Below are 15,204 nucleotides of genomic sequence, written 5' to 3' on the forward strand. Positions count from 1 at the left end.
AAACTAATATTATATTTAAATATATTATAATATATTAAAAAGATACTAGTATATTATTCACTCCAGTCTTCCCATATAAATTTAAATTAAATTTCGTGATTTTTATTTCTATTTACAGGGACATTACGATTTTTAAGTTAATAAATTAAAACGTTGAATATGCATAATGTAATTTTAATCCTGCGCGCTATTTTAAGTTATGTAAATTAATACATAGATCTACAAAGTATAGTCTAAGTTATGTATATAAAACACAGAAACAATAAAGAAAAAGCGCTATTTATTAAATAATTATTTTTAAGATTTCATTATTTAAGGAAATAATAAGAATGCTGTATATTATCTGTTCTAGAACTAGTTCAAACAAAAGAGCATTAGAAGATGTTAAGTAACACTGAAAAATATGGAATAAGTTAAAAAAAATATTAATTCGATATTTAAGAAAGTCGCTTTTTTTTCATTCGTAACGTAGGATTTGGAAAAAGCATTTTAAGTCATACTAAATGCTTTCTATAATTTTTCCGATCCGTATGAATTGCATATAAAATTTCAATTATACGTTTTAATATTTCATCATATATTTTTTTGCAAATTTGTTTTCAATTTGTTCTTACATAAAAAAACATCTTTATAATAAACTAAGGTCAAGTTTATAAGAAGTTGTTTAGTTTGATCAGAAAAGTGTGTGTGTGCAGTCATCATTTTGTATATACATATACTTTTCAACAAATTAAACAAATTAAGTGCATTATGTTAAGACAATTAGTTTTTATGACGATATCTTTTCAAGTATAATCATTTTTATTTAAAATTGCATGTAATAATCTGGTAAGTATCAATAATATAGTGACAGTATTTCAAACGTAAGGTTATGTTGTTACTTGTTGATTTTTGACAATAGTACAACAATTTGTGTGATTTGTTTATAAAAAGAAAGTATTCCATTGATACGAATTAAAGTCCTGAAAGTAAAATTTCGTAGCATATGTAAAGTTTTGTTATAACATTCTGGTGAACGAATTTCTCAATTTGATTAAGCATCATTTACTCTGATTTGATGTTTACAAAATGTTTTTGATCTAAAATGAATATTTTTCATATTGTATATCCAATATGCAATTTGGCAACATTTTGTTTTAACAAATAAAATTCTATATACTGTTATAAAATAACATATTTCTGTAATTATTCATAATTTTTTTTGTAATAAAAAATTGTTTTAAGTTTTTGAATATATTAACTTTTATTTATAAAATATGTAAAAAAGTCATGTAGGATCACTGATCATAGTGGCGTATGGTTGGCAGAAATTTTATCACTATTTCTGGGTTTCAGCCAAAGAAACAGAGCTTATTCAGCAGTCAGAATTAGACTGTTTTGTGAACAAAACTTTCTTTGTGTTTTTACGTCAATTTCAATTTGAAAACAGAAAACAATTTCAATTTTTTAAAATTGTTAAAAAGATGCAAGAAGAATTAGAACCATTAGAAGATCAAGTGTTTCCGATACATAATCGTTCAATTTGTTTTATGTACATATATATTTATTTATATTTATAAATTATTTTGAATAAAACGTATATACAGCTTGACCAATTTGGATTATATGATGACTATGCGAAAAATACAAATCTTCTTTATTTGTTTTAGATTAGATTTACTATAAATTAATAGTAGTTATATAGAATATTTAAAAATTTTAAATTTTCATTACTTCAAGTTAAGGTATGTTCAAATTTTATTTTAATATTCTACTTACTATGTTATACAGGTGTAAAAAGAAAATGAAAATGAAACGCAGCAGATCTTTATCTCCTAAAGCATCAAGTAGTGAAGAAGATATGAAACGCATCAAATTTGAAGAAAATGAAAAGGCAAATGATATAATAATACATCCACATATATTAGACTTCTCTGATGATGTTCTATTGAACATATTTAAATATTTGAATCCTAAAGATCTCATGGCAATAAGTTTGTAAGTTTTATTAAACTAAATAAAGAAATATATATATGTATATATATTTCTTCTTTTATTACATGTTATTACTGTTTCTAGATCTTGTCAACGACTAGCTCAAATAGCACAAGATAAAACTTTATGGAGAAGGGTAGATTTTCGAGCAACACCTATATTATTAGATGATTTAAAAGAATATATAAAATTTCTACAGCCTATAACAACAAGTCTTGCTATGCGTGGTGATTTATATTGTGAAAATGATGCAGGACTTAGTCCTTACTTTCTCAACTCAGTTAAAGCTACTTGTACTCAACTTAAAGAATTAATTATAGAGGAATATTGTATTAATGCAGACAAGGTAAGTTTAACTATTTTTATTATTTATCTTGGCAGATGAAATTAAAAAATTCTTTTGTAAATTACATATTTTCTCTATTTACAGATTCAAATTACAGATTTTCCAAGTACCATAGAAAAACTTTCATTAGAAGGCTGCAAAATGGAACATTTGCGTAGTAATAAATCATATTTTTTCAAAATGAATTTCCATATGCCTAATTTAACAGTAAGAATCTCACTTTTCAATTGCACGTATTTTCGAAAACTTTTTAGCATTTATGTACTTAATTACTTTTATTGTATAGATTTTTATTACAAATGAATAACTATAAGTTACAAAATAACTGCTTACATTAATTGAAAATTGAGAAATTCTTTTACTTACTAATTATTTGATGAATTAATTTTTAAATAACTCTTCACAATCTTCTATTCTAACTATCAGTCTAATCTTCTATCCTAGGTATCAGTATTCTAACAATACAAACACAGGTGTGGATTACATATAATTTTGTGTATTATTTTTGTTATTTTTTCCTGCTTTACATTGTTTGAGCTCTTACTAATTTGTACACAATTTATTATTATTCATTTTATAATATTTGCATATTTTTCAGTGTTTAATTTTAAGTAATTGCGAATGGTTTACTCCACATTCATTGTTGGTCATTAGTAAGATGCCAAAGTTAAAGGAATTAAGGCTAAACTCGTGCCATCGCTTAGGCGAATGTGTTGCTTACACTAGTTTAGCTACAAGATTTGGATTCAAAACATTAGAAGTAAATAATCTTATGTATTGTTATTATTAATGTTTAATAAATCAATAAATTAAATGATTAATTGATTATATATTTCAGATTCTTGATTTGCGAGATACAGCACTTGGTGATAGTGAAGTTGGATGCTTTAGTTGTACTAAAACTTTGACACATCTTTATCTGGAATGTCCTTCCACTTTAAGAAACACGGATTCGCCTGATTCAGAATCTCGACCTTTGCAGAGAGAACCTTTGAATCAACATCCTGTATATGAAGATAGAAATCTTGCACAAGTAGGTATAATGACAACGTGCAAAAAGTAATAGAATTAAATGACATATATACAATTGTTATAATTTGCATCTTTTTCCGCTTTTAGTTCCTGGTCGAAGATGGATTTCGTTGGGAGAATTATATGTTTGGACGATGCCTAATAACAGACAGAGCAATTTGTGCTCTTGGAAGTGATACTTGTGATCGTATAATCAATAATTTGGCAGAAGAAGTTATAGTTGTAGAAGGAGACAAACGAATATTTAATAATCCTCATTTAAAAACATTGGTTGTTAGGTACTATTAGATTAGAAAACTTCTGATTCAAATTTTAACAGTAATAAATGACAATTTTTTATGTATTTCAGAAATTATCCACATGTTACAAACTCAAGTCTCGTACATTTAGCTTTAAATGCATCGAGTCTTGAACATCTGGATGTAAGTGGCACATCTGTTACAAGACAAGGTGTTGAAACTTTTAAGACACAAAGACCGAACGTTAAAATAGTTACCTCTTTTGATGAAACACACACAAGCATTTGAGAAGTACAGAGTCATTCTGGAGGCTTTGATAACACGATACTTTTATTGTTGTATAAATCTATTTTCCGCAAAAATGAATATAATTGTAAGGATTAGGAGTATAAACAATTTTTTATTTTTCATTAATTTCAATAATAAACATAAATTCTATGATGCGGAGCATAGAATAGTATCTCAAGTTTATATTTTAATTTTACAACTTCCATGTGTGTTCAATATATTTATTCGCGCATGTGTTACAATTCCATTATATTGTATATAAATATTTGTGTGCAATCTAATATTATTGCATTTTCTATCTTTAATGTAACAAATCGGATACATTGCTTTGCGTTGATGGTAATAAAATTTCATTATCAAATGAAGGCACTATATATGTATGAAGTATTTTAAATACATTATTCAATGAGAGAGAGAGAGAGAGAGAGAGAGAGAGAGAAAGCGAGAGAGAGTTATGTGCCGTACTGATAATGCAAAAGAACAAATGGTAGAAACCAAATAAGTTTTTACTTTAATACATCTTTTTAAATTCATACATCGAGTTTGTTCAATTTAAAAAGATCATATATTTAGGATATTTAAAAACTATTGAGAAAACGATTTTTTATTATAAAGATTATTTATTACAAAAAAATAAATAAAAGTTATAGACTACAGGTATGTGATGGTAATATTTTAAAAAATTATTGATTAAGTAATTCTCGTATGTACATGTGTACAAATTGATTCATTAACAATTATTTATGAACATAATCAAAATTTTGTATATTGATCATCATTTATGAAACATACATTTCTTGTTATTATTTTATATATGTATGTTGTATTATTTTATATTTGAAATTATGTAAGCATTAGAGCCATATACAAAAAACTGTTGTGTTATTGATTTTTATATCGTACAACATCATTCCATTTCTTTTTCATATTGTTAACGATGTCATTGCATGTAATAAAATTTCTATTTCATCAAATTTATAAATTATTTGTTTTCTTATAAATTATAAAGAACAGTAAAAAAATAAGATATTTATGTATATCTTCAATTGTTATCTGCGTAAAACTGCAGTTTCTGTTTAATATAATAACGCGAATTGTTTTGCATGGACAATTCAAAGTAAAAATAATAGCATTTTTAAAATATTTATTCCAGATTCAAGACAATACTATGTATAAATATATAAAAAGAGTATGTGTTACATTAACTTTTTTAAGTCATTTACAAATATTGACAAAGATAATGCTATGTCAAATTCATTTTTAAGGAATTTGTTTCTATTTCAAGTAAATGTTATAAGACACAGGACTTTAAAGGCATTTCTAGAAAAATGTCTAAAGCTTTAAATACACATTTTGATATAGAAAGCTCAACAGAATCTTGTTATTTGAATAATGGCATGCGTCTTATATGTGAACATAAAAAATCTTTCACTACCACCATAGGATGTTTCATTCCAGCTGGTGCAATGTATGAAACACTGGAAGAACGTGGTAGCGCTATATTTCTAGAACATTTATTTTTCAGAGTAAGTAAAAAATATTATAAAATTTATTAAAATTAATATTAAATTCCTACACTTAACACAGAGGACAAAATGCAGTAACAAAGAAGAAATAGAATGCATGATAGAAGAAATTGGTGGAAAAGTTACAGCTCTTGCTATGAGAGATATATTTCTTTTTTATGGAACAGTGCTTTCATGTAAAATAGATAAACTCATTCAGTTATTTGCGAATGTAATTTTGGATGGAGTAATATGTAAGTTAGTAACATATAAGAGGAAGAACTTTATAAAATATATAATAATATGTTATATCTTGATATTTTAGGTGATAAAGATGTTACACAAGAAAAAATTGTAATTTTAGAAAAACTTTCTGAGATGGAATCAGATCGAGAAAAAATTATAATGGATTATTTACCAACTATTGCATATCAGGATACTGCTCTTGGTATTAGTGTATACCCTGCAACTAACATAGTAAAGTAAGTATGAAAATTCAAAAACAATATTTAATTATAAAAGTTATGTAATAGATGTCGTATATATTTTTAATCATTAATCGTAATGTTACATTTGCAGAAAATTTTCTACAAAAAATTTAATTAAATTTCGTAATCGTTTATTTCAAACATGTTATATGACGATGGTCTGCACTGGATCTATTTATTTAAAAGAATTACAAAGAATTGTTTGTAAACATTTTGGATGTAATATTGAGGATTATAAATCATCATTTGGAGTTTCTAACAAACAACGATTTTGTAAAGATCCAATTGAATATCGATTCACAGGTAAAAAAAACTTTACTACTCTCTCTGATTACTTCATTATATTTTTATATAAATATTTCATGTGTAATTTAGCTGCTGAAATGCGATTAAGAGATGATGATAATGAAATGGGATATGCAGTAATAGGATTTGAAGGATCAAGTTATAGAGAACGTGAAGATTGCATTGCCCTTACTGTAGCTAAAGAAATTGTAGGTTCTTGGGACAAGTCAGATGGTAAGTTAATAATCTATATTTAACTATTGTACAGTTTTATTAAATATTCATAATATTGTAATATTCATAATAATATTTTTAGGTGGAGCAAATCATAATGCACCATTTATTGCCCACTATGCATACAATACAGACTTATGTTATATGTATAAATCCTTTTTTCATCATTGGGCACAGAGTACTAGTATTTGGGGCTGTTATTTCGTTTGTGACTATTCAACTCTTTTGGTATATCCTAAATATTGCGAAAAAAAAGCTTTATCTTTAACAATTTATATATTTGTAACATTTATATAGTATATGGTTCGTGCATTACAAAAGGAGTGGATGAAATTATGCACAACAATAACCCAGAAAGAAGTATCTCGAGCTGTTCATCAATGCATTACAAAAGATTTACTAATACTAAATGATCCAGTAAATCGTTTCTTTGACATTGTTGAAAACGTGTATAGACATGGATGTTATGAACCTGTTGAACATAGGGTTGTGGAATACGAGGTAGAACACATTGTACTAAATAATTTATATTTTTATTGCAGAATAATATCTTTATATTGCAGAAAGTAACAGCAGATAAAATAAGGGAAGTTTCTCATAAATACATCTATGATCAGAGCCCAATTGTTATAGCTCTTGGCCGTATTGAAGGTTTTCCCGATTATACTCATGTAAAAAATGGTTTGTATTTACTACGATATTAAGTGATAAAGTAATATACTAATTATCCTTTGAAAAAATATTTATAATCTACAAGTATTTTGTATCATGTGAGTTTCTGGTGACCCAAGCTAGACGTTCCATTTTTGCTAGAAATAAAACCAAAATCACGAAATACCAGTTACGATGTATATTTTCAATAATTTTTGTAATTTTGTAACTATTTAAGAAATATAACAAAATTAATGCATGTGCGCATGAATCATTGATGATCCAAACTTGAATTCTAACTTAGATGACGAATTACATAAAATAATATATTAAAGATACAAAAGTATACGAAATATCCAAAGAAAATACTTGTTATAATATTTCTCACAAAAAAGTAGAAGTCAAATTTTTGTCAATGTAGACTTATATATTCTACATTGTTTTCTTTTGCTTGCGGTTCTAATAATACAGTTAATAATATGGTTCTAATAATATATCCAAAATCCAACAGTTGATCTTACATCGCACTTTAGATATATAAGTACACTTTTACAAAACTAATGATTCTGACTTATATTCTAACGCTCGCCGACGACATATTTATTAGGTGGAATAAAGATCTCCATTTAAGTTTCACTTCTCTGGTTACATTTCTAAAAGTATGACATTCCATAAACATCAATTAATATTTATTTATAGTATTATTTTTCTTTTGTCATAATAAAGCCTATGCGTAATTCGCGATTACATGTGCGTTCTATAATTAGCGTATGAGCATTGACATTTCGAAATATGCTGTTCCAAAAATCACAAATCAATGATGTGTATGTAAATCATTGAAAAATTTTCCTGAATTAATAAATTTTCAATATTTTGTCCATTAATCATATGAATAGAAAACTCAATCATTACATTATTATTTAAAATAATTATACAATAAATTGCAAAAAGAAAACAGCTTTAACGTTAAATTGATTTTCAACGAGAGAAATTTGAATGAAAAAAATTATACCAAACCGTGAGTTTCGAGTAAGGTTATCTTGATAAATTTTATTCTATGACTATGGATGACAGAGTTGAGTAGCGTGAAATGGTGTTGAACGAGTATGCGCGTGATCACGACCGTTAGAAAATTGCGCCATTTTTTAGTTGTAACTAAGATCATTTTCTAACATTTTTTGGTATCATGGTGAAATATTCATGATATCCTGAGAAGTGGGACACGTGTGGTTTAGTGATAGTGTGAATTTTCCAATTGCACGACTGCCCTTGGACAAAACTCGTCACTACGCTTCATAGAAGTAGCTAGCAAAAGCTTCGCGCACGAGGCAACATTTTCTACCGGGTTCATTTGAGAAAAGCCGCTTTTTGACTGTAAACAAAATGTCGGTGGATGCCCTGAGCGATGCGGAATTGCGTAGCAAACTGATGGAGTACGGGTATCCAGTGGGCCCGGTAACACAAACCACTAGAAAGATTCTCTTAAAGAAGCTAAAAAATCTCATGGAAACTCGAGGCGGCACAGGGTCACGACATTCATTGGCTGCCAGGTACTTTTAGTTTATTGTATTCTTGCAATTATTTACCATTTATTATTATTATTTAGTATCTTTGCAATATCTCAATGTTTCTTTAAATCATTTGTTTCATTAAATTTTTCTATTATCTTTGATTTAAATGTCGTAATGTAATAATGTCAGTAAACATGGAATATTTTCAGTTTGTAATTACTTTTGTTTACCTTTACTCAATTATTTTTCCAATGAAAGGTTCATGCATTCTTATATAGTTATGCATTATTTGAGATAATGGTTAAGCTTATGGGTTTTATAATAAAATTTTAGGTACAGCAGTGAGGATACAGATGATGACACAAGTACAACGACTAGCAAAAAGAAGAAGACTACAGTGAGTAGTAGAAGGCAAACTTTAGCAAATCCTATGCCACCACCAGCAGTAGCAGCATCCTCAGGTGTAAACATATCAAAAAATCCAGTTAAAGATAAAATAACACATCCTGAATTTAAGGATCCTACAGTGCCAGATTATGATAGTTCTTCGCAATTCACAACTCGTACGATAACAAAAACTACAAAAAAATATATGAAAACTAGTAAGACATCAAGTGTAACAGATGGTTTGGAGACTGGTTCAGATTCAGATGTTGTTGAAGAAGTAATTAAACCATATTCCCCATTAATTAAGTCATACTCCCCACCTAAATCATATTCTCCACCTAAATATTTGTCAAGTAGTGGAAAATTTAATGAGCCTAGAACATATGAACATAATGTTTCTGATCAAGATCAAGGTTTAAAACCTTATGATTCAAAATCGAGATCTATTCATACGATAAAAGATAATAAGTATAGTGAACCACTCTTTGATTCTAATATTTCTCCAATACACTCGATCAATGAAGATGTGTGTACGAAATCAGACACAAATCAAAGAGATATTTTGGCAAATTATGAAACACCATTCCTATCAGAATTTACAAGGAGACTTAGTTCAAGGTCTACTAATTTACCATCTTCTTCTTTATCTAGCTTAAAAAGTAAGTCCTTTTAAATTGAAATAATCAGTATACAATATGTATATATTAGAGAGTTTCTATTTCATTATTTTACATATTATTGTTTAGGTCCATCATCGCGTTTTACATCAAATTTACCAGATCTAAAAGAAAAAGATTCAAATGGTCATTTTTCTTCCCTAAGATCGTTATATCCAACATCCAGTTCAAGGTATGTAGATACTTGATGGAATTGATATATTGAGATCAGAATAGAAAACTGTAGGCAAAAATATTATGTATCAATTTATTAATGATTTGTTGTTTAAAATGCTTCTATGAGATATCAAAAAGTCCGAAGTATAATTATATTAATGACTGTTGCCACTTAATGCTTTAATTTACGACCTCGTTATATTGGTTTCATCAACTGTAATTGTATTGTAAATACAATTTGTATTAAGCTATATTTATATTATAGCGCTAAATAAATGTATCTTCTTCAGTTCCAGGCATACAACATCATTCGCCGACAGATCTCGAGATACAGTGAATAGAATGTTTAAACCATCATCTACAAATAGGGAAGATATACGAAATAACCACAATATGGTGTCTGTAATTTTGGTAGTGGTACTTGCTTTATTTTTCGGGATTCTTGCTGTTATATACATGGGACTTGGTGGAAAAGCAGAGACCTTTCCATCACTTTCAACGGGTAGGTATTCAGAATCGTAACAATTAAGTAATACATATGGAGAAATACTTGAAAAGAAATATACAATGCAAATTATATATTTCAACTAACAGCTTGTGGGAAAGTTTTTTAAATAAATTTTATTATTAATAACAAGAATGTTGCAATATACGCGATGTTTTTATTATAAATGAAAATTTGTCAATGTATGTGAATAAAATAATTATTAACATTTTAAAGAGTACTATATATAAATTTGTATTGTATAACAATTGCGAGTTCTAAAGACAAGATCTGAACATACAATTCTATTCAAATACATTTCATTAATTTGTTATACAATTTATTCATAATTTCATGAGTATTACAATTAATTCTAATAATTTGTGGATTTTAATCGTTTTACACAAATTTCATCTTTAACATTGAATAATGTATAATCAGTTTCGTAATAGTCTGTTTAAGATATGTATTGTTTTTTTTAACATGTATAATAAAATAATAAGTATTACCAATGTATTAATTTTGATATTTTATTTCCTTTCCCATTATAATGATTTTATCCTATTTCTTTTATATTATTATCATTTGATTAAATTGTTCAAAAAATTCTTCTCTCTTTTAATATGCATGAAATAGATACAAGATATATACGATATCTCTTTTACAAAAATAAAAAGAATATTGTAGAATATATATATTATAATTCTTGATAATTTTGTTTTTAGTCTTATATTTCAATTTGTAGATAGCAACATACCATTATGTTTTGTTGGAGATGACCGTGAAGCGCCTGGAGCTAGCTGTGTAATGAAAGAAAATGTAGATTCTGTATTACAATTGTTGAAGCGACTTCAACCGATTTTAACGAAAAAGGCTGTGTCCATGATATGCGACAATTCCAGTGAAACTCCTTATTTGACCGATTCAGAGATCATGCAAATGTTTACAAATAATAAAGTGGTATGTTGAATTGATTCAAATGGAACATCAAGTATTACATTGTTATATTGTATATACATAAAACAATTTTCTATACAGAGGAGTTTAGAGGTAAAAGAAGATTTGCAAAACGCACAATTACTCGTCATAAAGAATCCTAAATGGGGCATTTCTCTCATAGATATAAGTGACGATAGTGGAAACTCTGGTGACATTTTGGATTCTTTGGTATTGTAAAACAGTTTATCGATCATTCTTTATCTTTCTACTTCCGCGTTTTCTAATGTATATAAATTAAAGAAAAAGGCACCCTTTTGTTACAGGATAAATTATTTTCTACTCGTCTAAGTGGGAAAGTCGGAATGGTGATTATGAATCCTGAGTTGCCGATGCAATGTCTTATCAAGAATAAGCTTTTCACCATATTCTCCTCCCTTCTAATTGTGTCACTTGGTAAATTTTTGACCGACTTATTATGGGAAGAAACTTGTTGAAAATATAGCTCTATAAGGTTCTATAATAACGTGATAATGTTATGTTCTAAAGTATTATATTTTGTTACAAGTTTAGTATTTTAATGCTGTAACTACGTCGTATTAGTAAATTTTCTCTTTGTTATTACTAATAATGTTGGTTTTGCAATTCTATTGTGCATGCTACATCACGAAGCTTAATATGCATGTGTGTGATAATGATAGACTGGAAATATATTGTACTTTATATATATTATAGTAATTCAATTATTATATATTATAATAATTCAGTGCTATATATGAATAATATTGCAATATATTCTCAGGCGTCCTAGCAGCTATAGGGATGCAGAAATTATTCGTTTGGTATATAAGGTATAAGAAAAGTACCGAGAGAGAAGTGTTTAAACTTGTTAGTGACATTATTAACATGGTCGAGATGCACCATCAAAATGCGGCAGTTGCATCATCTGGCGGCACTACGCAAGAAAGTTTTCTTGCCATAAATCATGTACGTGATAATCTTATACCCCCGAAAGATCGAAAAAAGATGGCTGGACTTTGGGAAAAAGCAGTTAAATTTTTGGACGAAAATGAATCCAGGTACAAATCTAGTGAAACATTATAAATTTGATTAGTATATTACGGATATTCATATAAATTTATATTTCTATGAATACATCAAATTTCCTATAAATGCGTAAAAATCCGTAGTCTCCTTATTATTTTTATTATTTATATTAGTTAACATGCATTTCTATGTTTTAAATAAAACTACATGATTTCAGAATTCGAAGAGAAGTACAACAAGTTTCGGGGGAAGAATTTCATGTGTGGCGTTGGTTACCTAACAACAGTCTTAACAAATCAAATAGCCAGAATTTTGTTCTAAATAAAAAGTCTAAAGTATGGCAAGGTCAAGCATTTGAAACAATGGAAGGTTCTGTCAATAGTTTGACTTGTTCGCCGACACCCTGCTTGAAGATAAGGCATATGTTTGATGCTGATGTGTAAGTATTTTAATAATATTTCTTCATATTTCTCGTATGTATGAAAACATATATTTTTTTAGAGAGTTTGAAGATGATTGGGAAACAAAGGTACAAGATGCTATTTTAGAGAAATGCGGAGAGGGCGTGAAAATTCTTCATATCCGTATAGATCGTGGTAGTCGAGAAGGTTGTGTATACATGAAGTGCATGTCACAAGAAGATGCAGGGAAAGCTTATAGGGCTTTACATGGATGTTGGTTTGATGGTAAGTATTTACACAATTTTTTAATATAATGTTTCTTAATATATCTATATAGAGTATTGCAAAATATGAGAGGAATATTTATAGGGTCGATTCTAGATATCAAAATGACGTAAAATGTTCCTGTACAAAAATGTACAAAAACAATAAATATATTGGTATCAATGAATCAGCTAATCCTTTCTCTTCATCTGACATTAAGATTTTTTATGACACCCTATATATATTTATATCTGTGTGTGTGTATATATATTATATTATTTTATATGAATATTATACATATATATAAATATTATCTCTTCCAGGTCATTTAGTAACTGTGAAGTACCTGAGATTGGAGAGATATTACGAAAGATTCCCAGACGCACGTCGTTGTACAACGCCGTTGAAGCCAAGTAATAATCAACGATTATCTATGCAAGCTGATTACTAGTAGAAATGCCATGTGGATGTAAAATGACAAAATACCTCTTTGCTTGTATACATATGAATAACAAGCAGAATTTGAATTTTCGCCGCTGAAATGATTGTTTGCGGACCAGAATTCGTGAGACTTCTATTTTTTGCTCTATAAGAGTATAGAACTTCATACTATCGCGCAGAAATATAGAGTCTGTGAAGAACTCGCAATTGTGTGATAGAATTCTAAGAATCGAATAAGCAAAGACTTTTTTATAAGCATTTTCATTTTGATTTTGTAACGTGTATATTATTATGTTCTATCACCTTTTTTAAGGTAAGAAAGTCGAAAAAGAATACGAGACTCAACGATTATACTATTTATAATACTGCTGTAAAGTAAGTGTGGAGACGTAATTTTCAGCGCTGCATTTTGTAAAAGTTTTTCAAGTAGCAATATACAATGTTGATAATATGTATATCTAAATTTCTGTGCTATGTGATATACTTTCCTTGTGCGTTAAAGAAACATTAATTTGTCGCATAATATTTAATCCTCCCACATATGGCAATAGTTTTTCTCCAAATTATTAACGATGCTTGCACCTTATTAACATTCAATGAATTAGAACAATAATACATTATATTCATTCACAACATTAGTTTATAGTTGAACTTGACAGATATGAATTAATTAAATAGCATATACTTTTTAGACAAATGATACAGGAAACAACTGATTTTGAATTTTTAAAGAGTTGTTTTCTGTTACTCTTATTAATAAATTTATTTATTTTATTTTAGTAGACGAGTATTGTAAAATACAGTTTATTTTAAATTTTGTAATATTATTTTTAGTACTTTCTTTTACGCACGATATCGCATGACGACGTATATTGCTACTTAAAATAATGAATAAATTAAATTTTTGTATTTTGTGTACTTTCTAACGATTTTTGATATCTATATATGTTTCTTAGAAGTGAAGTCTGTGTACAATATCAGACTTCTTTAAATTATTTACCGTTACATTTTTTTCAGAATAAATAATATCACAGAGATATAAATTTATTTAGTTTTTTAACTAAAAGATTTAATGAAAATAATATACTGTCGAAAATAGTACTACAGTACAAACTAAGGTCAATAGAAATCAATATTTTTTTTTAAATATTCAACATAATTTATCTATTGAAAACATTTCACAAATCTCTTTTTTTAATCATGCATTATATTTTGACATGTTAAATTTAACAATGTTTGATATATAAAGAAACTTAGTTATATCAACATTTTATAATGTATACAAATCACAATAATACTAATGAGCAAAATATATGTACAACTTTATTCAATTAATGTGATTTTAACAAATGAGATATACAGAATATTTAAAGATAAAACAAAATAAAACAGCACATAAGAAGTAGTATCTTTAATGAGACATCTACAATTCTAAAGTGCACAAAATTCTTAAAAGAAAAATAGTTTTTGATAACTATAATACAACACAATACATTTAATAATAGTTACATTGTAGTAACAATAAACAATTTCTATTCATAATGATTTCAAGATTATCTGATGTGTGTTTATATTTTATATAATTTAATTTCTGTATATTCACTGTGTAATAATAGTATTACCTCTTAGTTATACATACAAGTTGAATAAGTTTTACCTTTAAGAAAAACGTAGCTCGCCTTAAATTTTTATGTATTAAGAGGAATTTAAAAAAATTTTAATAAACATGAAATTCTACATGATACATATATTGATTGTTACATACATTTACATCTTAATATTATAATGTTTATTATTGAAACATTGGATTTATTATATATACATATGTTTGTCAGTACAAATATAAAAAATATGCATA

At 27.3% G+C, this 15,204-nt stretch overlaps 3 protein-coding genes across 5 annotated transcripts; all 3 read left to right on the top strand.

Annotated features, from left to right (window-relative positions):
• Window positions 1-752: 752 nt before the first annotated feature.
• LOC117233867 lies at window positions 753-4,471 on the top strand. Of its 2 annotated transcripts, none has more exons than XM_033494523.1 (8): window positions 753-828; window positions 1,771-1,977; window positions 2,059-2,320; window positions 2,405-2,527; window positions 2,919-3,080; window positions 3,159-3,353; window positions 3,440-3,630; window positions 3,702-4,471. In XM_033494523.1, the coding sequence occupies exons 2-8, from the start codon at window positions 1,784-1,786 to the stop codon at window positions 3,877-3,879; spliced, it is 1,305 nt and encodes a 434-aa protein (XP_033350414.1). In that variant the 5' UTR covers window positions 753-828; window positions 1,771-1,783; the 3' UTR covers window positions 3,880-4,471. The 2 variants fall into 2 exon arrangements, with proteins under 2 accessions (XP_033350414.1, XP_033350413.1); XM_033494522.1 differs by lacking the exon at window positions 753-828 and adding an exon at window positions 1,464-1,531.
• A 441-nt stretch (window positions 4,472-4,912) lies between these two features.
• Window positions 4,913-7,678, top strand: LOC117233868 (mitochondrial-processing peptidase subunit beta-like). The gene is made up of 8 exons (XM_033494525.1): window positions 4,913-5,405; window positions 5,467-5,638; window positions 5,710-5,866; window positions 5,964-6,175; window positions 6,248-6,391; window positions 6,474-6,619; window positions 6,689-6,892; window positions 6,955-7,678. The coding sequence occupies exons 1-8, from the start codon at window positions 5,208-5,210 to the stop codon at window positions 7,093-7,095; spliced, it is 1,374 nt and encodes a 457-aa protein (XP_033350416.1). The 5' UTR covers window positions 4,913-5,207; the 3' UTR covers window positions 7,096-7,678.
• Window positions 7,679-8,036: 358 nt separating this feature from the next.
• Window positions 8,037-14,792, top strand: LOC117233861 (inner nuclear membrane protein Man1). Of its 2 annotated transcripts, XM_033494507.1 has the most exons (12): window positions 8,037-8,592; window positions 8,887-9,227; window positions 9,267-9,599; window positions 9,687-9,789; window positions 10,064-10,275; window positions 11,003-11,217; window positions 11,296-11,424; window positions 11,520-11,649; window positions 11,996-12,272; window positions 12,458-12,679; window positions 12,742-12,926; window positions 13,229-14,792. In XM_033494507.1, the coding sequence occupies exons 1-12, from the start codon at window positions 8,426-8,428 to the stop codon at window positions 13,354-13,356; spliced, it is 2,442 nt and encodes an 813-aa protein (XP_033350398.1). In that variant the 5' UTR covers window positions 8,037-8,425; the 3' UTR covers window positions 13,357-14,792. The 2 variants fall into 2 exon arrangements, with proteins under 2 accessions (XP_033350398.1, XP_033350396.1); XM_033494505.1 differs by having other exon boundaries at window positions 8,887-9,599.
• Window positions 14,793-15,204: the final 412 nt, after the last annotated feature.

The sequence above is a fragment of the Bombus vosnesenskii genome, unplaced genomic scaffold (genome assembly GCF_011952255.1).
Source record: "Bombus vosnesenskii isolate JDL3184/JDL3185 unplaced genomic scaffold, Bvos_JDL3184-5_v1.1 scf7180000013299, whole genome shotgun sequence".
Classification (NCBI taxonomy): Eukaryota; Metazoa; Arthropoda; class Insecta; order Hymenoptera; family Apidae; genus Bombus; species Bombus vosnesenskii.